Source organism: Xyrauchen texanus, chromosome 7 (genome assembly GCF_025860055.1).
Source record: "Xyrauchen texanus isolate HMW12.3.18 chromosome 7, RBS_HiC_50CHRs, whole genome shotgun sequence".
Taxonomy (NCBI): Eukaryota; Metazoa; Chordata; class Actinopteri; order Cypriniformes; family Catostomidae; genus Xyrauchen; species Xyrauchen texanus.
Genome location: NC_068282.1, coordinates 44,361,850 through 44,387,635, shown reverse-complemented (window position 1 = coordinate 44,387,635; position 25,786 = coordinate 44,361,850). Strand labels below are relative to the sequence as shown.

Sequence of the window (25,786 nt, the reverse complement as noted above, 5' to 3'; positions counted from 1 at the left end):
GAGGACAGGGCACCTGATTTTGTTGGCTGTCTTTTCCACAGCCTGTCTGATTTTTGCTGACATCTGTGATACTGATGCCAGCAGTAAACTGTCCAGCACACCCTGCACATGCAGAACAAGTAGAGTTGCACTTTTTGTTATGCTGTCAGTGTCAGAAAAATGATGCATTCAGAGAAAGATGAAATCCTTTCTGGCTAAATACTGTTGACTATTACGACAAAAGTAAATTAAACGCCCTCTAATGGAATATCGGTGCAAAAGTAAACTGAGCTTGTGAAGGTGCACTCAGTAAATTTTCCTACATTAAAAAGTTTTTAACATAAAGAAATGACTAGTTTGAAAAATGTTTAACATATCCACTCACATGAGATGAATCATCGATACCTTTACACTAATAAAAGCTGTTTTATTTTAACCGCCCCCCCACCCCCCCCCCCTAAAACAATTATTGAATTATTCATAAATAATACTGTACAGTATGTATTTTTAATCTTATGCTATAAAAAGTTGAAATCTTTTTTTTTTTTTTTTTACAAATTATAAACATGTAATTCGTGTTCTGTTCACTCTACCTCAATTTGAAAAGTCTTATTTCATTCCACTAGATGGCACCATGCACTAAAAAAGTTTTTTTCTCCTTCACATTCCCTCACAATTTACAGATCTGAAATGTATGTGGTGCTTTAACTATTTTAGCCCTTAAAAAGTGCTTGTCAATAGATATTCAGTCTAATTTTCAGTTCATACATCAAATATCTCGGCCTCTGAGTGGACTAGAAGCTCAATCTAAGTGCATTAGAAAGCTGAGATCCTCCCCTTTGTGATGATAGATAACATTTTATTATCAATGGTCGAAAACATATTTTTCTGATGATTTCTGATCCAGCTTTTCCTGCTGGATGGCATATTTTGCTCTGGACATCTAAGAACTAACTTTGGATTATTCAGCCAAGAAAGTTCACAAGACAAGTTAAAAAGTTAAAAGCAGATATAGTTTAAGGGGGCACTCGGTTTTGATCGCTGTTCGGGGAGGGTAGCCATGGGGCCCCCTAAGGGGCGGGACCTGGTGTGGCCGCTATGGATGCACCGCCCTAACAATGGCCCTGCTAGTGCTGTATCATGTGAATTCTTTGGTTGAGTTTTTAAAAGTTAGTTGTTCAGCTAGGTGTAACTTAGCATGATTAATATAATTTAGCATTGATTTAGCCTAACAATATGATATTAAAATGTACATATTTCAAACACCATCAAAAACTGTGTTCCAGCCTGAAAATACTAATTCTGGACCCATCGTGGCCACCCCACTTCTAAAGTTCTGCCGCTTCCACTGGGCATTGGTAACATAAAATTGTGCATGATACTGCATCCATGTTGCTAGGTGTCAGTAAGGAACCCCATACTAAACAGGACTCACCTCATCTCTGCTCCATGTCCGACGGCGTACGGCACGAGGATCCTGACTGCTGATACCGCCGCGAGGTCTTAGTTCTACACCTCTGCCACAGATCTCTGGTGCACTGCCCAGAACATCCTCAAACACATGGTTGTCAACCTGAGACATGTATAGAGGTGACGTCACTGATTGTGTATATTTACAGCTTCCATTGTTTATCTGGGATGCAGGGTTAAAACAGAAACCATGTCCATACGTTATCAACATGTGACTGTGTTCATACTATATATTTTGGTCCTGCATTAGTGTTTGTTAAAGGGAAGCTACTTTAATACTAGATTGCAAAAGTAAAAGCTACTCATACCATCCACGTGTATAATTTCAAATTTAATAAGAGACACATTTTTCTGAATGAATTAACAATCTCAATTAGAGTGAGAGCATTAAACTAAAAAAAAGAATACACTCCAATTTATAAAACATGGACATCGTTTTCTGTTAATATACATGAACTGTCCAAACGAATGAATTTACTACAGTACAATAAATCTGGCTTCCCAACACTACATATGGCAGAGAGGACAGTTTAGAAGAGCACGTATGAGTATTGTATCAGTTCGCTTGACTGTAAAAGTGTGTGTGCAATACAAAGTGACGTTTCGTCACACTGCATGTTGGAAAATGTAGTTTATTACTGGAAAAACTACACGATTATGAAAAATGTAAAGTTAGTAGCGTCACTCTCTTATCCTATATCCTCAAAACAAAAGCATTAAATCACAACTCTTAAACTCTCATGTCAGCAAACATTTAATTAACTTTTCGATTACACAAAACAAATCCTCTACAGACATGTCGATAAGCCTAGATTTAAATCTCTACTGGCACCAAATAATTAATTGCTCCATATAAATATAGATCATGCCCATGGATCTGGTAATTATGTAAATCTGTAAATGTCTTCTCACTGAAGCTGGTGGAGCGGAGGAAGGACTAACAGAGTCAATCTCGCCTGCAACATCATGGATCTCACGCGCCAGCATGGCCAGATCCTTAGCTAGGTCTTGGCTGATTCTAGAGCAGTCAAAGTTAAACAGAGTATAATCTGATGAGCCGAACCAGAAACTTGTGATTGTCCATATCATCAGTGTGAGAATGTGATTATAGTCATTTATCCATTTACAATTTTATTAAAAGTAATGTTTCTGGTTCAATACAAGTTAAGCTCAGTTGACAGCATTTGTGTCATTATGTTGATAACGTTCTCCATCCACTCTGTTGTTTTCAAGAGATTTCTAAAAGTTGCTCCTGTACACTAAAACGTATGTAAACTCTTAATACCCTTACTGCAGATGCGAAAAAATCACCATTCCATGTATGGTCTGAAATGAAATATTCCTTGTGTTCCGTCGCCGGACAGCAATTTCAAGTAAACCTTCCTTCGCCTTTGAAGGAATGCAATGTGAAGGTTGTACAAAGTAACATTTATTTTAAAAATGCTATCAAAGTGGATAGCAGGCACAACAATGGCACTACAACATGGGCCGCCATCTTGAATGTTTTGGGTTGAATGGATCACATGGCTATGACACATGAGAACATATATTTCATTGTTTTCAGATATCTCGGTTTTCCCATTGCACACTACAATAAAAAGACGGCGTTTTCAAATGTATCCATTTGGGAGTGCGTTTTCGAAAAGCTCAGTTTTGGCTGTCAAAAATGCTGTCTAGGTGTGGATGGAAGGCCAAAGTATAGAGGAAAAGATGCATTTTCAATCAAACACATGTGTGGATGTGGCCTAAGGCACGTACAATGGAAGTGAATGGGGCCAGTCCATAAACTTTAAAATACACACTCTTTCAAAAGAATACAAACATTATACCATAAGATCTACACATATATGTTAACATGAATTTAGTATGAGAAAATCAGGGATTAGTTGCCATTATAGCAGGTTACATGGTTTAGGGAATTACGTTGTTATGACAACGAAGTTGTAATATATAAATTTACACAGATAAGGTAAGTAATTGATTTTATCAAACTAAACGAATGTTAGCATGTATAATGATTATGTCTCATGGCTACACTTCCATTGTAAGTGCTTTACTGTAACTGCAATTTTTACTTATTTAAATGAACAAAGGGACAAGTCGAAATTTTGATTTGCATTAATTAATATTATGCCACAAATGCTGTCGATTGAGCTTAATCTATCGAACCTGGAACATTTCTTAAACATCCAAATGCTAAGAAAAGTTTATTATGCTTGAATATGGGAATGTTTTAGGACTATGGTTTTACCTGGCAATCTCCTCACTGTGGGTGGTCCAGTCTCTCATGTAATCATCTTGTTCTCTGCTAGACTGGTGACGCAGCATAGAGAAACCTCCAGGGCTGGGTGTTGCGGGGGCTGAACCCCCAAGCTGGGTTATCCGCGGAGCCGTTGGCCGAGTGTGTTGAGTGGGGTGCCGGTTGGAGCCATACTCATCCTCTGAGGTAGAAGCATACTCAATAGGTACACGCCGCCACCTTCCACCAGCTATAAGGAAGACATACAACGTACAAGTTATATAATTATATAGTTAAATAATAAACATTTTCCGCCAAATGTTCCATGTTTAGTATTTAAGTTAAGCTCAATTGAAGGTATTTGTAGCATTATGTTGATTACCACAGAAAATTATTTCAACTAGTCCCTCGATTATTTACAAAAAAAAGCTGAAATCGCAGTTATAGTAAGGCACTTTCAATAGAAATGAATGGTGCCAGCCCATAAACATTAAAATAAATACACAAAGTTTCAAAGGTATAGCCACAAGATATGAACATTATACTTGTTAACATGGTTTTAGTGTGATAAAATCTCTGTTCTACATGATTTTAGTGTTTTAAAATAAATAACTAGGTTAATCAGCTTTGAGTCATCATGGCAACAAAGTTTGTAATATTGGATATAAGATAAGATATGGTTAGTAAGTGATTTTACCATACTAAAATCATGTTAACATGAATGATGGTTAAGTCTTGTAGTTATATTTTAAAGTCTATGGACTGGCTTCCACTTCCATTGTAATCGCCTAACGAGGGACTTTACGAGGGAGTTTAAATAATGTTTTTGTGGTAATCAACACTAAGCCACAAATGCCTTCGTTTAAGCTTCACTTTGATCCAAAAAGTAAAAAACCTTTTAAGAAGTGAATTCGACTTAAGCACTATATTCCAAGTCTTCGGTAGCCATATGATACCTTTGTATGAGTATGGTCAATTTTTTGTATGCTCGTGGTCAATTCAGACTGGAGCCTTTACATTGCTCCAGGTTTTACATCATTGGTGCCAAATGCCAATGCAGGTTCTTGCATACTATATGTAACATTTTCAGGGAATAACTATTCAGGTCTGTTTTTGGTGTGTTCAAAATGTCTCCATTTCTATTACAAGGAAGTCATTACAGCAGATGGGATTGGAATTGGACTACGGTGGGTAAATAATGAGAGAATTGTCATTGCTGGGTGCACTATTCCTTTAAAATCCCAAAGCACCTATTCCCAAAGTTCTCACCTGCTGGCGTACTTTGAAGATGGGGAGTACCAGGACACTTATCAGGCAGTTTGGAAGCACTGTTAGCTCTGGCTCTGGGGACCACAGAAGAAGAGGCTACAGTAGAGCGGAGACTCAGCCTCAGTGTGCTCTCTGGTGCAGGGCGTGGGACGAAGCCCCTGATTTTGCCTGATGTAGCCTCTGAGTCACTCCGAGCTGAAGGAGAGCACACTCTTGGCCTTCGTGGTTGGGCAAGCGCTTCAATCCGAGAGAGGGTCCTGCGCCCAGCTGAAGGTCTCGATGCAGAACTTGCAGTAGAAGCCTCTGATGCCACGGACATACGATCAACATCAGCAAGGTCAGTGTCAGAAGTTTCTCCCAGTCGTGCTCGGCGCAGAATGGAAGCCCGTGTAGGTCTTGGTCGGGGAAGGGTGGATGGTTTAGAGGTGACCGGTGCAGGAGCTACATTCGTCTTTGCTTCTCTTGTTTTTCCACTTGTTGTCTCTGCTCTAGAGGTGATATGTTGACCCCGGCATTGAGGTTGTGTTGTAGAAGTAGTCTCTGTGAGAAGTGAGGAGCTCAAGTCATCGTCTGTCAGGTCAAGAGAGGTCCAAGCTCTGGAGCCAGCTGAACCCGAGGGCTGAGATTTGCCTTTCTTTTCTGTTGTGCTGGTGTTCTTATTGGTTGTTTCACGGCCTGGACCTCCAGCCAAACGTTTCCTTTGGGCTGTCTTACGTCCTCCTTCTCCTCCAGCCTGGCTGACAGTGCTTGTCGTATCAATGTCAGATTCAGGTGAAACAGAGCCCTCCAGAGAGTAGCTGGGTGGATCTGCAAGGTCTGAGAGAGTGGTTTCTAAAAAAGCAGCAACAGCCTCTGAGTCTTTCAGCATAGTGGCAGCATCAATGCCCTCATTGATGACACCTATTTCCCTGGGCTGAGTTGAGGTACCAGGACCATCGATGCAAGGTCTGAGCTCTAGGTGAGCATTAGCACTTGGTCTTTCTACTGTAAAACTTTCTTGCCTCAATAGAGGCTTCCCTATCCTTTCTTTGTCCTCCTCAACTTTCTTTCGGCTCCCATCCCCTTGTTTCTTCTCACCACCGCCAATAGGTCTAGTTTGAGCTTCAACTTTTTGCCCCACCTTGTGAGTTTTGGTCAAAGTTTGCTTGCTTGCTTTGGACTGATCGAAGTTTGTGCTAGCTGAGGTCATTCCGGCTGATCTTGATCCAGTTTTGGAGATTCTATTGAGCTGATCTACTTTCTCCTGGAGTTCTAGGTCTTGCTTCTCAGAGGAATGTGGTGTTCGCCTTACTTGGCACCTTGAGCCCTCAGGGGCCACTGGATCCATAGCAGAATCTTCAGAAGGGGGTTGTGGGAGAGCCCTTCTCTTTCGTTCTGAGTGCCCAGGTATATTGATATCAGCTGTGGAAACACAACAAAATCTTTCAAAATCAAACCATAAAACAAAACCAAAGTGGTTTTATCTGTTTGATAGCTCATAAAAAATTAGAACCTTTTTCATTTGTAGAAAGTATGGTTGGTTCAGCCCCAGATCCCTCAGGATCAGTCCGTATGTGACTTGCAGCTAGACTAGCCCACTGTGAGACCCACCTTGGACCACCTACTACAACTAAGTCATCTGGCAACACCTACAGAAATATAGGAGATAGAAGGCAGAATGTAAGCCTTGGTCACCATTCATTTTCATTGCATCTTTTTTCGATTCAATGAAAGTCAATGGTGACTGAGGCTAACATTCAGCCAAGCATCTCCTTTTGTGTTCCATAGAAGAAAGGAAGTCATACACTTTGTCAAATGATTAGAATTTTCATTTTGGGGTAAATTATCCCTTTAAGCAATCTTTTTTTAAAAGTTGGCAATAAATTACTAACAAAAAGTATTTAACTACATTGAAGATATTTGGGAGGTTGATATCCTTACTACTTTAATTTATGAGTAGCCAATTTCAGTGTAGCTTCTGCAACATTGGAAAGGACTATTCAGGAAAACATGGCAAGAAATCTTTGTTGTTCCAAGAAGTTTCGAGTGTCTTTTTGATAACAGTGCTCTTCACAACAGTGAGATGTTCATTGTAGATATTGTTGTTATACCTCTGCGCCAACATAGCCAGTTTGTCTGGTTTCCATGTCTCCAGATCTTGGGCAGATTGTTCCTCTGTCTCTCTGGTGTTGTGGGAAACGTAGTTTTGTCAGGGCTTGATTCTCCTCCACCCCAAACACCTAAAACATAACACATTCAACACCATCACTACGTAACAGCAACTGACATATTGCAATTTTAAAAGTGGTTCCAACATCACCAAACATAAAAGCATGTAATCATTTATGCTACTGCAGCACTACCTTATCAATCATACGCCTGGCCTCTTCTTCCTCCGCATTTCCATTTTCCAATTCAATTGTATAAGTCCCTCTGTCACTTTGGTCATCTATATGCCCCCTACTAGGAGTCTCTTGGGACCCAGTGCTTTGCTCTCTGGGCAATTTGGCTTTCTGTGGGGAAGAACAGTTCACTTCCCTGCCAACATCACCCCCTACAGGTGCCATCTTTTTAGCAACAGATGATGGTTTGTGCTGGAAGGGATCATCCCTCCCATAGAAAGGCCCTTCTGTCCTCACCACACCCTGTCTTCCTCTGTAACGCTCCTGCAGGAAAATCCTTCGACTACTGAGCCGCTCTCCCAGTGCATTCTCTGAGTCACTCTGTGTGCCGTCCTCATGCTTACTGCCTGAAAGAAAAAAAGGGAGAGAAACATAGAGATGGATGATGTAAAGCATATGACTTGTGAGCAACAGGAGTCCAGAAGGCATTATATCATGAATGCATGTCTGCTTAAGCAATATTACACAAATAAACCCAACAGTAAAGGCCATTTCACACTGGTCATGGAAGTAAAAAAAAAATCTTTTTTTTTTATGAAAAGCACACAGAAAGCAGCAAATCGCTGGCATGTCAACCTAAGCAACTTCCTATTGGACAAAGTTGTAAATTTGCATGTCAAAATCCACCAAACTTAAATCCCATGCAAAATTCGGGTAGGAAAATTCTTCACCACTGAAAATCCAAATCCAAAAGCGTGAATTCCCATTTAGATGACTGTGTAGTGCCCGTGGAATTTTGCTGTGCAAAGGTAAATGTGACCAAGCCTTATTTAATAGTTTCTTGAGTGGCAGCGGCAGCCATATCAGTTTTGACCAATCATCATAAGGAATCTGTAACACTTTAAAATAAAGTTATATTCGTAAACATTATTTAAAGCATTAGGTATCATGAACTAACAATGACATTTTTTTTTTTTACAGCATATATTAATCTTGATTATTGTTACCAAAATACTGTTGTTAATTGTTTGTGTATATTGGTTCATAATGTTAACGTATATATATATATATATATATATATATATATATATATATATATATATATATATATATATATATATATACGTTAACATTATGAACCAATATACACAAACAATTAACAACAGTATTCAAAAATATATATATATATTTAAAAAAAAAAAATAAAATAAAAAATATATAAGCAATATCACACGAGCAAGAGTGCGATATGGCCCTACATCAGCACTGCTGTTATTCGGCCATATAGCATGATTGCGAGTGTGATATTGCTTATCTACAACAGTTCAATGAACAAGTAAATTTGACAAAATTTGTAAAACTGAGTGCGGTCATAAAAACACATTTGGGCATGGAACTACTTTATTACGCGGCGGGTCAGAATCTGCCATTGCTGGTTCAAACCAAATGATGCATCCAAGCCTCCGTTTGTAATTAAAAAATGTCATTTCAGAAATAGTATCACAGCTTGTGCTATTTCTAACAAGTTACTGGATAAACAAGGATGGATGTGAATGTGTGTGTGTGTGTGTGTGTGAGTGAGAAAGAGAGAGTGTGTGATAGAGAGGGAGAGAGAGAGATGGAACGTGTGTGATCACCTGTTGCCACAACCAAGCAGAGATGCTGTCAGCTTTCTGGAAATCAGCTTTCTCAGTTTATCAGTCTCAAAAATAGCCACCCAAGCATGTCTCTCAGCTGTGATGAGCCGTAATGCTGAAGTTGTTCTTTTAAAGCTGTTTAAAGCTATTTTCTAGCTGTAGTTGTGTAGTAATAACACAAGAGATCATGGAGTGCTGTTGTATGTAAACAATGACTGACGGATTTACTTCATGTCACCAACTGGCTCATATTACACACAGAAATTATTTTTTCTCACCACCTGCTGGCTAACATAAGTAATGTCAAAAACATTTAATAAAAAATACATGTAAGAGACACTTATACAGTAACTCTTAACACATATGCACTGCTCTTACACTTTAGTTTAGAACAGCATGAACACAAGCGGTGTGATTCACACACCATGACACATGGTGTCAGACCATCAGTGCTCATGGAAAGTCTCTTGTCCAATCAGATTTGAGGACCGGAACTAACTGTTGTGTATATATATATATATACATATATATAAAATATAAGTATTAGCACACTGTATGAAGATTTTGTCATAATGTTTCTTGTATGTCTTATATTTCTTGTATGATCATTACAATAAATAAATTAAGTAAAATTATGTATATTTAATATACTGTATACACAGTAGGCCTATGTATAAACAATATAATTTTATATATGATTAAAGAATATTCCAGGTTCAATACAAATTAATCTCAATCGACAGTATTTGTAAAAATGTATTATGCCCTCCTTTTCTTTAAAAAAAGCAAACACCTGGGTTACAGGGAGGCACTTACAATGGAAATAAATGGGGCCAAGCTTAAACATTAAAATACTCCATGATACATACTGTAAGTATAGCCACAAGGCATAAACAATATGCGTGTAACATTTTAGTGTGATAAAATTGCTTAATAACCTTTTCTGTGTTCAATTTCTACAACTTTGTTACCATAATGATGTAATGCCGTAAACCCTGTAATCCAGGTAATCTCGGTAAACAATGGTTTTAAGATTTTTACAGCTCAAATAATACACATGTTTTAATAGAAGTGATTTTATAAAATTATAAGATTATAAAAACCCTTCAGAAATTGGTCCCATTCACTTCCATTGTAAGTGCCTCACTGTAACCCAGATTTTTGGCCAAGGCTGGGAGTGTTTGTGCTACCGTGGGTGAAGATGCACAAACTGAGGGCGTATTGTATGTAAATGAAGTGGCATAAAATCCAATTTGCTATTTTCCTAAAGCCTTGTTTATACTTTCGCCTGGCACCGCACCGCATCGTGCCAGACCGCAGACTGCGTGCACACCTCCTTAAATTCTAGAAGCTTTTATACTTGATGCACTCTCCGTTGTAATATTCTGTGAAATGACAGGGGGCAGCCCAGAGAAAATATCATCTGAATCAGCAGAAAGTATTAGTGAGAAGTAATTTGTCAGTCAGACACTACTACCTAAAACGTTTACAAGACTCTTTGTAATAAAAGCATCAAACTTCAATCTGGTTTTGTTTTTATTCAATATTACCGGACACATATTTGTATCATACTTTAAAAATGCTAATATAATATTTATTGAACTTACTCCTATAAATGTATACATGCATATTGATATGCTACACTTTTAAAAAAAATTCACACAAACTATTCAAAACAATTAAAATCTTAAAATCTATTTATGGAAGATTCGTTATCCATAAGATGAAATGGTCAGAAAATAAGCCTAATTTTCTGATAGAACAGCAATTCTATTATAAGATGGTAAAGCTTTGTAAAAATAATAAAGTAAAAATATTTGTTAAAATGTTTGATTTATCTAACTTAACAGATTAATTGTCTTTTTCTTTTTAATTCCCTCTTTTATTTATTTATTTATTTTATTTTAACCCACTTTTTGTGTTTTTGTTGTTTTTTTTTTTTGTATGTTTGCACTGTATCTGAACTACGGCTGTTAATCGATTAAAATTTGTAATCAAATACATGGTATGCCAATGAATTAATCAAATTAATCGCATATATAAATATTTGCTTAGAAAGCCCCTTAAATAGTTTGTACAATGCTTGTACGAAAATACCAAAACTTCATGGCCATGCCAATTGGTTTTGCGCTTATGACTTAAGGCATTGTCTTGCAAGTAACGCTTGCGCTCTTAAAATAGGGCCCTTTTTCTCTTGTTATGTCCCGTGTGAAAGGGCCTTGCCTCCTCAATTCATTCAATTTACCTCTAAGGCTCTTCAGCTGAACTGGTACATCACTTTTCACGCTGTCTCCATCATCCTCAGCTACAGATTCAGAGCGGGTCAGTGGAAGCTCATTCTGTGCCAGCCAGTCCGCCACTTTAACCTCTGCTGCCACCATCGCAGCCTGCAATGCACTTAGCTGCTCCCCTGCCCCTCTCTTAGGCCGCTGGCGTTGGTCTTGGGTGCCCTTTGAGGCCCGCTCTTTGCTCTTTCCTGCCATTATGTCAAACTCAATAGTGAAGGAGGCATGTCCATGTGCGCCGATCTCTGACGCAGGGATTGTGGAAGCTGACGTGACTGCCTCTGAGCCAGTCGGGAGGGTTTCTCCTGTGTATTCCCCTACTAGATGAGTCTCCTTACAGGGGATCTCGAAGTAGCTTGGCTCCTGGGTCCCCACATGTTGTGGTGTGGTTCCTGGTTCCCCTTGCTGCTTTGGTGCAGTGTCTTTATGACCTGTCGTTTCATAAACAAACAGCAGTCCTGAAAATTATTTGAAAACTTAAACAACACTTAAAAGTTGTATGTATTGGGTACAATGGGGCAAAATGCCCCCCTTAAGGACAACATGCTTTTCTTTAATCACAAGTGTATCAAGACTGAAAAAATACATTTATTTTGATTGAATATTGATGGAGCAACATAATTTGTGTGACAAAATGTAATAACAGAATCACTTTGAACAAAACTGAAAATGACAATTGTGTTCCCTATCTGTCACTCATTCGAAGTTGTGTCGATGTAGTGACACTAGGGGTCGCCCTTAGGAGCCCCAAACACCTCTGATCTTTGAGAAAAGGCCAATGGGAATTGGCAAGTGAAATTTGCATGCCACTCACCCGGACATACGGGAATAAAAGGAGCTTGCTCGCAACCACTCATTCAGGATTTTTTCTTCAGAGCCGAGCGGTTGTGTTCAGCGAGCTGAATCCCTCTGCCATTCCATTCATCTCTGAGAAGTAAAGCTGTTGTATTTATGGTGCATTACAGCAGTTTCTCCCCCTCGTGCACCAGTTATGTGCAGAGAATGCCCCTGGGTGCTTCAGCAGCCTAAAAGAGTACATTCTTCCTCTAAAAGAGTATATTTCCATTCTAAAAGAGTGGCACTGTCAGAGAGCATCTTTTTAAAGATGCCTTACCGTCTGTGTATAATTCCTGGTTGTGGTCGTTACCTCTCCACTTCCGACAGCCACGATCGCTGCCTCAAAGGCTTGGGCGCTGCCCACACAGAGACAGAGTTCATGGACAGGTCTTGTTCTCACTGCGAGAACATTACCATGGCAACGTTGTGGTTGCAGCTTTCCTTCGTCACCCCAGTGGCTCCCCGCCTCGGTCCTTCTACCTATGGTTATGAGGCCATGTCAGTTAGCACTGGGGTGATTTGAGGACCCCAATGGGAGCCACTCCACCGGGTAACCCCCAAGACCTCCCATTCTCCAGGAAGCTTGTTTGCCCTGTCGAGTTCTGCGATGAGACTGCCAGCTCGTCTCAGGGCGAGTTTGCGATCTCATTTGGGGCTCGTGAATTGGATGAGCTCTTGATCGCAGCAACGGAGAGCGGGCTGATCCAGACTGATGTCAAGGACTCCACTGGGTTCCCAACCGTTGGATGAAGTCGCCCAGTCAAAGGGCGACGTGGAGCTGGCTGCCATTCTTGCCCAGGTGGCTGTGAGCGTCGGGCTGCAGTGGAACCCTCCACCCCACCCTGAACCCTCGCAGCTTCATGATTGGTTTCTGGGGTTGGAGCACCACTCACGGCGTGCCACGCCACGGTCCCTTTCTTCCCATAGGTGCATGAGGAGCTCACAAGGTAGTGGCAGGCACCTTTCCTGCCCGGACCCGATCTCTGAGTTCCACTGCTCTCACTACCCTCAATAGTGTGGCTGCCAGGGGGTACTCAGTGATTCTCCAGGAGGATAAGGTGGTTTCGGTGCACCTGTGCCCTGTGTGTCTCGTGGCCCGCCGGCAAGAACCCAAGGAAGGCTTCTAGGCGCCCCTGAGACTGGCGACATGGAGACCCGCTGCAGGCCTTGAGCTGGTAAGAAGACCATCTTCCTTGGGCAGAGTCCCCTCTGCCACCGGTCACTATGTTTGTAGAGCTCCGTCCCCTCTGGGTAGGACCTACCACAGGGACTTCTCCACATGCGACACTGCCAACAAAACTCGGTAAGACCATGTGACATATTTCCACACAATAACCTACTTTTTGGGCAGGATGTGGTCTCTGCTGTGTCTTCCCCTTGGGAATGGACACCCACCCGACACTGAATGATTTCCATAATTATTTTGTGGGGGACCATTCTACGCTACGTAGTAGTGTTGGGGGAGGTTACGTGACTACCAGGTGCGCTGGCTACGAGGCACGCAATGGTTTGCCCGTCTCGTAGCACCAGTCCACGTAACAAAGTTCAGCTAGTTGTGGTGTTTCGTATAGGGACCCTTAGTGTCACTACATTGAAACAATGTCGAGAGGGTGACATATAGGGAATGTCCTGGTTATTTTCTGAACTTCCGTTTCCTGATGGAGGGAACGAGACATTGTGTCCCTCCTGCCAAAACACTGAACTACCCGCTGAAATGGCCGGGACCCTGTCTCGGCTCCTCAGCACAAAACCTGAATGAGTGGTTGTGAGCCAGCTCCTTTTATACCTGTATGTCCGTGGAAGTGGCTGCAAATTCCACTCGCCAATTCCTTTTCTCAAAGATCAGAGGTGTTTGTGACCCCTAGTGTCACTACATCGACACAACGTCTCGTTCCCTCCATCAGGGAATGGAGGTTACGAAAGTAACCAGGACGTTTTGTATCTCAAAATAATTGCAACAGGTTCGGGAATTCCTTTTAACTACAAATATTTGCAACATTTTAACAGTTTTTACTGTACAGTAAATGTTATAAAATTACCTCAAAATTAACCTTCAGACATTCAGCCAAGTGATGACATCATGGAAAATTTTGCAGTACATAGTGACAAACAGGCATTTAATAAAGTGCTGTGGTAGTTTTTGTTGCTATTTAGTGTTTTTGGAGAAAATAAAATCAAAAGTGTCTTTTACACTTAAGTGTCTTGTACGTGGTAAAACAAGGTTAAATGCACTTTTGACTTTATTTTGCATAAGATAACAAAAATCACACCAAATGGCATTTACCAAAATGTGCCTATAACACTGCTCATAATGTTTTCTTTTTTTTTTTTTTTTTTACTTTTGGGGACCAACTGACTGCAAGGTCATTTTTAATGGATGTAAGAATTCAGTTACATGTGTCCTAGCATGGCAACCGGACGTCTAGTTCATCAATTTATCTATGAACTACATGTTCCACTAAAGTTTGACAACCAGAAAGTATCCAAATATTTTGGCTTCATTTTGAACAGTTTATGTATTGTTTTATCATTTCAAATCTCCTTTAAGTTAGATATTTTGCTTGTGCAATCTTTCTTTATAATAAACACTGCTTGGTTTGATATTTTATTATCTAATACAATGACATTCATGCCATTTAACCATTTATGGCATATCTTGGGTCTTTAGTGACCCGGGACCTCTTTCCACCCCATTTGCCTCATCTATTTTTTGGAGTTATGCCCACACCTCTTTAATAATTCTCAACCTTTCTCTTCTGAATTGTGTAACAAAAAATACATAAAAAATAAATACAATAAAAAAGACAAAACTGAAAAACAAAATATATTTTTGTAACCACTAATTACTAAAAGTGTATAGACCCGAGATACGTAATAGTGTCACTTTTTTTCATATCAATCAAAATCCTATTTTTTGACTATATAAGTTTATATCTCTATAAGTTTACTCTCACAGGATAAATATTTATTTGTATCTTCCAAGAAAACGTAAAATTTCTATCATGTCAATTTTCTGTGAGACAATGGTGAATTATCAGCATCCATTTTGCGTGAACATACATATTATACATTCTTTTTACAATTTACATTTTAAATTGATATTTGACGAAGAAGCAACTTGGAAGTAAACTATAGCAAGTGTAGCACATGAACATTGTGATTTGGCTATTGTCATTTTGGTGTACTACTGAAATTTTGCAAGTTGTGTGCAACTTAAATATTTAGACTTAAAAGTACCTGAGAAAATAAATATTTGTATCTTATGTGCTATGTGTAGCTCAATAGGTGCTTGACAGCCAGTTGTGTTTCATAAAATGTTAGTGTGGAAGTAATGAATCTAGATTGTTCTAGATTTGTTGCATCATCTTTTTGATTTGTGAAAAATAAAACATCTAAATATATCAGAATATATTCCAATCTATTATTTTCTAATTGGGTTGAATTTATTATTTATTTTTTATTTCACAGTATCTGGGCATTTTATAGGTTCATTTGTAATAGGTAATAATATTTGTGAAAACGCCCATGAATTAAATGGTTAAATGTCTTAAGTGTCTAAATACTTGGGAACCAGGAGCCAAACTGTGACATACATGAAAGCAAATGCTGTCAGAAAATGACAACATATACCGTACCTGCTTCACACCTGACTTGTTTTTGGTCAGAAGCCTTTGTGTTGTGCTTCACAGAATTTTCATCATCTGCATCCCCTTCACCCCACCAAGATGGCTGCCCATACAGAGGGGTTCCTCTGTGGAGCAAAGCTATGTCACCTGTATAAAAAAGATACTTTGAGTCTTTGGAAGCCACATAGACTTTGTAAACTCAAAACACACTGTCTACCTACTTGACACCTTCTCTTCTGTCATTGGTGGTGGTTCTGATGGCGTGGCTTCAGCATCTTTTCCTCCCTCTTTTGCTTTGACCTCTGGACTTTTGGTGGTTTCCACTGATGGGGAAGGCTTCTTGGTTAGCTGAAGCTGACTGGTGAACTTTTCATGCTGTCCGTGAATGTAAATGTAAGAAGGTCAAGACAGAAGACAAGATACTGTAGTCCGATAGCTCTGACTGTTATTGGGCAAATAGTGATGCACAGATGCAAAGGCCTTAACGTACAGTACCAGTCAAAAGATTGGACACATATGACTGAATTTATGTTTCTCATGATGAAATTAAAAAATATCTAAACAATTATGCTGAAATTCTTGAAATTAGTTTTGTAGTTTTGTAATTTCCGTTCTTCCATTTGTTTAATTTCATAGTTTGTTGATTTTACTATTACACTAAATAGTGGATAATAGTTAATAATAAAGAATGAGTATTTGTCCAACACTGAAGTCTACTCAATTGACCCAAAACTTGTGCAATTAAGTTCAGTTAACTTGGTGTTTATATAGAATAAACTTAATTGTTTAAGTTACGGTAACTAGAAGCAAGTAGACTTAACTCAGATTTGCTTTTAAATGTTGATGTTTCAATTTAATAATTTAAGTTGAATGGACTCAAATTTACTTCATGCAATAACACAGCTTAAATAATGATGATTCAAACTTATTTTAGGTCAATTATTACATAAACTTTATTCTCCACACAAATGCATAGTCACCTGTATTTCAGTTGCACATGCACAAGGAGAACTAAGATTTAACAGGGTCCAACTTGACCAAAGCGGACACAAATCACCCTAATGGTGACATCACACGAAACAACTATTTGCAATAAAACAGCATAAATAATACTATTAAATAGCTAAGGCTTCTCAAACAATTGTAACTATTTAATTGCCCACTAAGGAAAAATTATTAAATATTTAAAGCACAATTCTCAATTTTGTACACAATAGTTTGAGTTATTTATACTTCAAATTCTAAGTCTACGTATTTCTTTAAGAAAAATAAGTTGAAGGAACTTAGATCTTTGAGTTATGAGCCCAAAACTTGAAATTTCAAGTCATTTTTAATTAAGACAACTTGATTCTTTCATTAATGACAACATAAGAGTTTACAGTGAACCTTTTAACTTTAAATATATAAGTTATGACTGTGCTGGCATTACCTTCAGGGCCTCTTCTGGAACATGTAACTCTCCACGTACGACTGTAAATAAGTTGGTATGTAAGCTGGGTTAAGGAGGAAACAATATACAGTACATCTAATAAAAGATATATTCTTAGTAACAGCATATAGTTGGTCCAACCTTAGGCCACACCCACACTAATGCATTTTCAGTTTCCTAACATCATCATTTTCCAAAGTATGCATGATAGAAAGCGTTTTCGAAATGCTTAATTTTTGGTGGAGGAAACTGCAATTCTAGTGTGGATGAGAGGCATTAACATAACAAAATGAATGTGTTTTCATGTATTAGTTTAGACCTGCCCTTAATTACATATTAGATACAGTATGTTAAACAGTGATCTCATTGCTGTAAATGTATCTACAAATATGTGTTGTAGACTAACTAATGTAGAACAAAGCAAACAAAACAATCAATAAGTGATTTATTTTGTGTCTGAAAGGATATCATAACCAAACCTTAGCTTGTCACCCATTTTCAAGGTAATATACTGCTGTTCCAGTATACGAACATCATTCACAAATGTCTACGGGGAAAAAAGGTCAGCTGTCACCATATGCTTTTCATCATACCAGCAGAGACTACATTTAGCATATTTATAGTAACAGAAAGAATTTCTATAGTGAACAGAGACAGAACATTTCTCACCCCATTGAGACTGCCCAGATCTTTAACTTTATGCTCATCTGAAGCTACCTCATAATTGATGACAGCGTGCTGTTTGTCCACACTGCGAGACTGTTAATAAAAAGATACGTTTATAGCTGTATTTATGGGGACAATAATAAGCTACATGACAGACTGATGAATAGCTGGAGGATGATCCTCAGTTGACAGTATTTTAGAATTTGTACCAGATTTGAATTTGAAAGTCTGACAAATTCCTCAATAACCACAGCAGAGAAGTTACGTTCTGTGTTGTAAATTAAGTAAATTATCAATTGACATTTCAATGGCTAGCCAGTATAAATATATATAAAACTACAAAAAACAGTAACATACGTAAATACAAATAAACACCAAAACCACAGAATACATTATATACTGTAAATAATTCATAAAGATACATTTTTATATGTTGATAGACTTAAACCAGCCAGTTCTCTATATTTTACCAGAAGGATACAACAAAAGGGCAATGCCAGAATAAATGCATAAAATCTTTCTTCACTTCTGAACAAAATCTACTGGAGGAATCTAATTTAATGTCACTTGCATAACATCCTTTTTGTCAGCAATATTGTATAACATAATTAGAGTTTGAAAGCCCACATTTGTACACATGAGGATGTTTCATAAAGCCAAGAAAGAGCTGTCCATTAAATAGTTTTTAAATTCTTCATCTATTTATAGTTTTATATATATACGGCTGCTGGAAATGGATAAATTACTATATGTTAAATATATGTACTACCCACCCACAGTTTTCAATAAATGCCAAAATCCTATTTATGTCCAGATGTAAATATAAAGAGCTATATCTGACTGTTTACATGTCAGGGGGACCAATAACTTATTAAATAAAGATAAGATGTGTCTAAAGAGAACTGACTGTGCATTTGATGTAGTGATATTCCCCTGTCTGTGCATGAGGAGCTGTGATTGAGTCACCTGTAGCATAAGCTCACAGTCGTCCCTTCCCACAAAAATCATTTCCCGGGGAAGGCGGTGCTTTGTTCCCCCACCACTGACGAGGAACCAGGATGTCAAACTCATGTTGACTTGCTCTGGATCTCTCTAGGTCATTCTGTTGAGAGGTCAGTGACAGGAAAATGGAATCGGTAGGGTACAATAGGGCTAAAGGGCATACCTTAAATAAAATTAGCTCTTTTTTTGGTCACAAAATGTATCAAGACCAAAAACATTTGTTTCTTTTTATGGATTATTGATGGGGCAACAAAATTAGTGTGAAAAGAAATAATAATGCAAGGTTGTGAGGGTAAAAGGCCCCTAGGGGAGGTTAGTGATATTGTATAGATTTAGGGGCAATGGTTATTGGGCAAAAATTGTCAGTTAATGCAAATAATTTTGAGACAACAAGGTGCTTTTCTTGAGTAACAAATTAAGATAACTTCAGAAAAGGGGGCACAATTTCCTGTTAATTTCAAACACATTTGGCATTTTATATCATCTGAAATATTTTCTAAACAAATGAATCTCTATTATGATTGGATCAGTCAATGTGAGCGCACTTTGAAAGTTTTTGAGGCCAAATCTATTCCCCACCTCCCGACTTAAAAAAAGGAAATCTAAACAATGAGTTTAATAGGGGCCTTTAGCCCCTGCAACAGTTTGTTTTGTTTTGTTTTTACCCCAAATTGAGATCAAATTGCCTTAAAATCAACATTTAGACACTACACGCAAAGATCTCATGGAACAGGACATTTGTTTTGCAGTGCATAGAGACAAACAGGTGTTTAAGAGTGCTGTGGAAGTTTTTGTGGCTATTTAGTGTTTTGGGAGAAAATGAAGTCAAAGGAGCCGTTTACCCTGTGGGCATTTAGCCCCAATGTAACCTTATCTTAACTCAACTTGTATTAAATGAATATAAAGGAATGTTATGTACTGTAGCCTCTCTATACTGAATAACAATGCAAATTTTGACTTCAAACAATAAAAGGCAACCTTCAAGACAACAGAGTCAAAACATCTAGGCATCAGCAATGCTTTTTATAGTATATGGATGTGTTACAGAAGTCCCTAAGGCTAAATATACCCTTTGGAATATGATTTTCTCCATTCCTGAAGAAATTGGATAATTTCCTGCTCCATGCCAAGCAAGCAGCTGATTGCTCTATCCACTTAAACAATGGACCAAGAGAAAAACATCAATGCTCCACTAAAAATAAACTTTAGACACTTTTAAAATAGGATGAAATGTGTAACTTCCTCATGGATTTAAACTGCTAAAGAGTGAATTTTCAATGTGCTTGTTCAACATCCAAGCAAGGGCTTCCAAATGAGACTAAAATAAGTGATGCTGAACTTAAAGGGATAGTTCACCCAAAACTGAAAATGATGTCATCATTTACTCACCCTCATGCCATCCCAGATGTGTGTGACTTTCTCTTTTCTGCTGAACAGAAATTGAGATTTTTTAGAAGAATATTTCTGCTCTGTAAATCCTAACAATGAAAGGGTACCAAAAATGTTTACGCTCCTTAAGCACATAAAAGCAGCATGAAATTAATCTATAAGACTTTAGTGGTTAAATCAATATCTTCAGAAGCGATATAATAGGTGTGGGTGAGAAACAGATCAATATTTAAGTCATTTTTTACTATCAATCTCCACTTTCACTTTCACATTCTTTTGATTTTGGCGATTTGCATTGTTCATGCATATCACCACCTACTGGGCAGGGAGGATATTTTATGGTAAAAACGGACTTAAATATTGATCTGTTTCTCACCCACATTTATCATATCACTTCTGAAGATATGGATTTAACCACTGAATATTATGGATTACATTTTGCTGCCTTTATGTCCATTTTAAGATTGAAGGTTTTGTTCACCATTCACTTACATTGTGAGGACCTACAGAGATGAGATATTCTTCTAAAAATCTTAATTTGTGTTTAGCAGAAGAAAGAAAGTCATGCACATCTGGGATGGCATGAGGGTGAGTAAATGATGAGAGACTTTTCACATTAGGGTGAACTGTCCCTTTAATAGAGGCTGATAGAGACAGATCTAATTCAGGACATTTCTATACCAACATCAAAGAGTTACAAAATTAAACAGGTTAGACTTTCAAAGACTCCTATTCTGTTTCAAATGTCCTGCAGAGAAAAATATAAAATATATGGAATAAATAGAGAAAAATACATTATTATATTTAGCATGAAGAACATTAAGCCTATTTTGTACTATTTTTGCATTGACGTTATTTTTAATGACAGTCACTATTTCTCATAATGCAAAACAACTCATTCTCAGTACCATCGTGAAGAAATAGAAGATTCTTTAAATTTTTAAGATTCCTATTTTTATATGTAAAGATGTAATCATTCATGATGGTAGTTTGGAGTAGTTTGTTTATGCTGATTTAAAAAAAAAAAAACTAAAAACATAGTGTGTTGTACAGAAGCCTACTAAGGGAGGTCAAGTCTTTATTTTTTCATGAAAATAATGTCACAGTGCAAACGTCTTCATGGCACCAAAAAATTTACATCTTTATTTTTGTATTTCTTCTGATTTGAGAGTAAATAAGACTCCGGATTATATATATATATATATATATATATATATATATATATATATATATATATATATATATATATATATATACATACACCCTACAAGCAGTTACAGTAGACTATAGTGTCTTAAATCAGATCCTCGTGTGCATTTACGCATCATCATCATCAGCTAGAAAAACAGAGCATCATTTAAATGTATAAGCGGAGTGCTGCCGTTTCATCGTCAGTCTCCGCCTGTCTTCAAGCATCGGCCTTGTTATGCCTTATGCACCGGTAATGACACATCTGATGTTTATTCTAAGAGACAGTCGGTCAATGTACACCCATGGCATATTTAATACATTGTTCTTCTGTATCCAGTATACAGTGATCGATACCAATCGGGCGTGCATTTATTTACTCAAATATGATGCTCATAAGGAGAAGCACAAATCGACGCACGTTTAAATATTTTTAACATAAGTTAAACACATCATCAGACGACGTTAGAGACATCAAGCCCTTAATAGGCCAGATCGTTCGCTTGTATGGGACTCCTGATAGCCAATTTCTCATTTTCCATCAAGCGAAATATTTTGTTAAATTGAACAACTTTAATGGTCATCAAGAGCGTGATCAATAGTTAAAATAAAAAAAAACCATTCAAACAGAGCGCATCACTTACCCGGTAAATCCCAGTGTATTTGTGCAGTAAATTACATCCGTCTGTTCTTGTACACGGCAGCGCTTCTCTGCCCAACCCAGTCTGAGGTGCAGTTGCGTTTCTTGACGCATGATGGCGCTGCAGTGTCAAGACAGAAGGACTGCGGATGACGATTGTAGTGGAATTCTTGTTCTTGGTCATTTTTGCGTGAATATATATCTGCGCCTGTTGAGATTTCTCTTTGTCTTTCCAGAAAGGTAAAATTAAGTTTGAATTATGAACGTAATTTTAACAAATACAGAATAGCATAAGATTTAATTTATAATATATTAAATTGTATTTATTAATGGTCTATATTATATAGATATATACAAATCATATTTATAAATAATTGTTGTTTATTAAATAGTATAAGTATTGACATATTTGTTATTTATTAAATATTATTTATTTAAAATAATTAGAAATATATTAGGATATGTCAACTATAATATATATATATATATATTTTTTTTTTTAAGAATTATGCATTTCAATTGAATAACCAATTTCTATAAAACTGAATTGAGTAACCTTTTACATTTAAAAAAAAATGGATATGCAATTAAAATATGTCAATCTTAAAAATGGACTTTATCTTAGTATTGGACTTTATCTTAGTATTGGTATTAAATATGTACTTTTAATTTTTTTACCCTCAGAAACCCAGTGTAGCAGAATTGCAACATTGGTTTAAAGCAATTAATGTTTTTTTAAATTAAATGGTTAAAACTACACATAACAATAGCTGACACTATGAACTGACAACATGTGGGAAACTCAGCATGTAGGTTCCTAATGTTGACTCACTGGAAATCGGCCTCCGTTTTTAGTAATTATTGATGTGCATCACCGGAGAGTTCATTATCTGCTTTGTTTATAATTTATTATGAACTGTATCCCATCAATAATTTTGGTGGGTGGAACAAAATAGTTTTTATAAAAACTAAATACTAATTATATATATATATATATATATATATATATATATATATATATATATATATATATATATATATATATATATATATATATATAGTTTTGTAGACAAAAATATAATTGTGCCACCATATGAATTTATTTATTATTATATGATTTATTTTGGATTTTGTTTAGTCACAACATAATTCCCATAGTTCCATTTATGTTATTCCATAGTTTTGATGACTTTACAGTTATTCTAAAATGTGGAGAGTAAGTAAGTGTTTCAAAACTTTTGAGTGTATTTAAACAGTGGCCTCCTAAAAAAACTTTTAAGGAGGAAAAAAAAGAGAACTTTATCGATATCAATGCTTGGGTGAAATTGGGTTTAGGCTCTAATAATAGATCAATCTTACTTATTCCTGTCTCTTTTCAGTGTATATGGAAGAAGCGGACCAGAGGTCTAAAACTGAGGGTCCTCCAATTATTGTTTCAACATATTTATTTTGCATTCAAATAATTGTTTTTAACCAAAGTTAAGAAGCAACAGTTACGCTAACTAATTTCCCCTCCCTTATTTTAAAGTAGGCTATTTAAATGAAATGAATAATACACCAACACAATAAAAAGTAAATAATGCAAACATCCATTAATGACGTTTATAAAGTAATCAAACACCAGAGGGCGCAACTGCACACTAGAGTCGACGAGGTTCTCCCAGCGCCGAATTGTTGGGAATTATTTTTTCTGCCTCTCCAGTTAGTTGTTTGGTAAACAAAACAAATATAAATAAAAGCTGAAATGTGCTCTCTGATTTTATTACATCTAAAAACATTTACTTAAAATGTGTTGATTATAATATATTATAATAATAGTTGACCTACTATTAAAATTGTTAAAATAAACTTTATTAATGAAACTATATTGGGAAAGTTCTAAAAAAAAAAAAAAAAAGAAAAAGAGAGAAAAAAAAAGAAACATGTAGATGTGCTTATACACTATTGGATTGACAATGGGCACTGACCGTCCCTCAACTTTCCAACCTTCCAACTCTCTCTCTCTCTCTCTCTCTCTCTCTCTCTCTCTCTATTGGCTGCTTGGGTCTATGGTTCACATGCAGCCCATCATTGGTTTTTATCACTCTCACCCCCTCCCACTCCGATGCTTCCTCCCTCTGCCTGCGTTGAGTAAGTCCATGTCCATCATCTTCCTCTGGACGGTCAAGTTCGCAGGCACGTCACGACCGCACTTGAACTTGCTGCAGCTCAGGGGGCTTCGCTTACTTTCCATTCCGCTCTTCTGTTCTTCTCCAAGAAACCATGAAGCCCATCACATGCGTCCTGCCACTACACGCGTCTCTTCTGTACGATCATCTATAATTCATTTGGGATACCCGATGCATCGCTGAAGAAGATTTTTCCTGTGGACTCTCTTAAGACTCTGGCTCTTCCCAATGTGAGCCCAGCTGAGACCGCGTCCAACATGTCTCGCCGCAAGCAGGGCAAACCCCAGCACTTAAGCAAACGGGAGTTTTCGCGTAAGTTTAAGGGAAATTGTCTTCTTTTTCTGACTTGATAACTCAAGTGCATGATAACAGTCAGTTTTATTGGGAGTTTAGGTTGGTTCGTCTCAGACCGAACGCGGCGCAACGCATCCAACAGAACGCAGGTGTCACGAGACGCACTTCTAAAAGTTGACGTTCTGTTTTGTTTTTGTTTTTTTACCTGACAAAAACGTAGACTCCTGCGTGAGACAGGGGGCAACGGTTAAAGACGTCCTTTCTATCGCTTGTTTTCATAGAAAAACAAGGGAAAATGAGCGCAGACGGACGCTAAATCTATGTGAACGGATTGAGAAGCTAGAATGAACGCGTAGATGTTAACTGCGCAATTATTCTTTTTGCGTAAAAAGTGTATGCGTTTGTGTGAGTGTAATATAGCCTATATAGTACAGGTGTGCGTATGAATGCATATACGTTGAGTAACTGTAGTAAGTGAGGATTTTAATAATTTTAAATGGGTTCAAAAGGCACGTTTAGCTCTGACAAAGTCATACAAAAGCGAAACTAGAAGTTGGTGTTGGGCTTCACACGGTGATTTTAGGTTTTGCGTTGGTAAGAAAACGGTTCCATTAGTAGGCCTATTGCTGTAATGCAGTGACATTTGTTTCGTAGCTTTATCACCGATGTTGGCTACAACGGCGTATTTTACGCATTTAACGTGTCTGATCTGTTTACAACCCCCCGCGCGATGTTTTTTTTTTTTTTTTTAAATCACCTCAGCTGTAGCCTATTCGTCTCTCACTGTCAAAACCGGACAAACATAAAGCCCATTATTAGTTCTAAAAATACACCTGTTCCATATATTAAAGTGTAGTTTAAACTTAATGTCTCTTGTGTTTGGTTTTAAAAACGTCTGTTATATCGAGTCTGTATGTGTAAAGCATCGTGTAATTTGAGTTACGCAATGTAGCCGTTAGGAGGTAGAAAATCAACAAATGAAGAACCATTCTAGATGAGAGTATGTGAACTTGACTAAAGACTCACACGGCGAAATCGTCTGGATTCATAAGACTTTTCTAAATGTAGCCAATTTCTCATATATTACCACTGCATTCGTATGGATTCTTACGAACTTTCACTTCAGCCAATGACGCCGCTGGACAACGTTTCCATCTAATACGCGACAATTACTTGCTTCTGTCACACACAACAGCTTCCTGTTAAGTTAACACACTGTACTGATCATTTATGTTTAGATGAGGGGATTGGGTAAGGGCATAATATTAATAAGCATGTCCTTAATGCCTTATGCACGAATCTCGCACTTACTTCCTCATTAGATATCCGGGCATTTGCACGTGATGA

The 25,786-nt window shown here is 37.6% G+C and overlaps 2 protein-coding genes across 5 annotated transcripts in view; one reads left to right on the top strand and one right to left on the bottom strand.

Moving 5' to 3' along the window:
* cep170ab (centrosomal protein 170Ab) overlaps positions 1-22,049 on the bottom strand; it is a 31,052-nt gene extending 9,003 nt beyond the window's left edge. Inside the window, exons 1-16 of the mRNA XM_052130384.1 lie at positions 21,982-22,049; positions 18,725-18,860; positions 17,762-17,851; positions 17,555-17,639; positions 17,093-17,145; positions 15,885-16,038; positions 15,673-15,810; positions 11,161-11,631; positions 7,300-7,685; positions 7,048-7,176; positions 6,450-6,585; positions 4,958-6,358; positions 3,701-3,938; positions 2,362-2,467; positions 1,415-1,552; positions 14-102 (exon numbers count right to left, since the gene is read on the bottom strand). Coding sequence (XP_051986344.1) covers positions 14-102; positions 1,415-1,552; positions 2,362-2,467; positions 3,701-3,938; positions 4,958-6,358; positions 6,450-6,585; positions 7,048-7,176; positions 7,300-7,685; positions 11,161-11,631; positions 15,673-15,810; positions 15,885-16,038; positions 17,093-17,145; positions 17,555-17,639; positions 17,762-17,851; positions 18,725-18,829 — 3,719 coding nt within the window. The 5' untranslated portion in view covers positions 18,830-18,860; positions 21,982-22,049. The remainder of the gene's footprint in view (positions 1-13; positions 103-1,414; positions 1,553-2,361; positions 2,468-3,700; positions 3,939-4,957; positions 6,359-6,449; positions 6,586-7,047; positions 7,177-7,299; positions 7,686-11,160; positions 11,632-15,672; positions 15,811-15,884; positions 16,039-17,092; positions 17,146-17,554; positions 17,640-17,761; positions 17,852-18,724; positions 18,861-21,981) is intronic.
* LOC127646626 (B-cell lymphoma/leukemia 11A-like) overlaps positions 1-25,786 on the top strand; it is a 123,071-nt gene that overhangs the window by 60,117 nt on the left and 37,168 nt on the right. Inside the window, exon 2 of one of the 4 annotated variants that reach the window (XM_052130389.1) lies at positions 3,762-3,895. The exons of 1 other annotated variant lie outside the window; for it this stretch is intronic. Coding sequence is in view for 2 of the 3 variants with exons in the window: in XM_052130386.1 (XP_051986346.1) it covers positions 24,403-24,457 (55 nt within the window). In the remaining variant the exon portion in view is untranslated. Of the gene's footprint in view, positions 1-3,761; positions 3,896-5,119; positions 5,295-24,121; positions 24,458-25,786 lie in introns of those variants that run through there. 2 more of the 4 variants (XM_052130388.1, XM_052130386.1) reach the window with 2 other exon arrangements.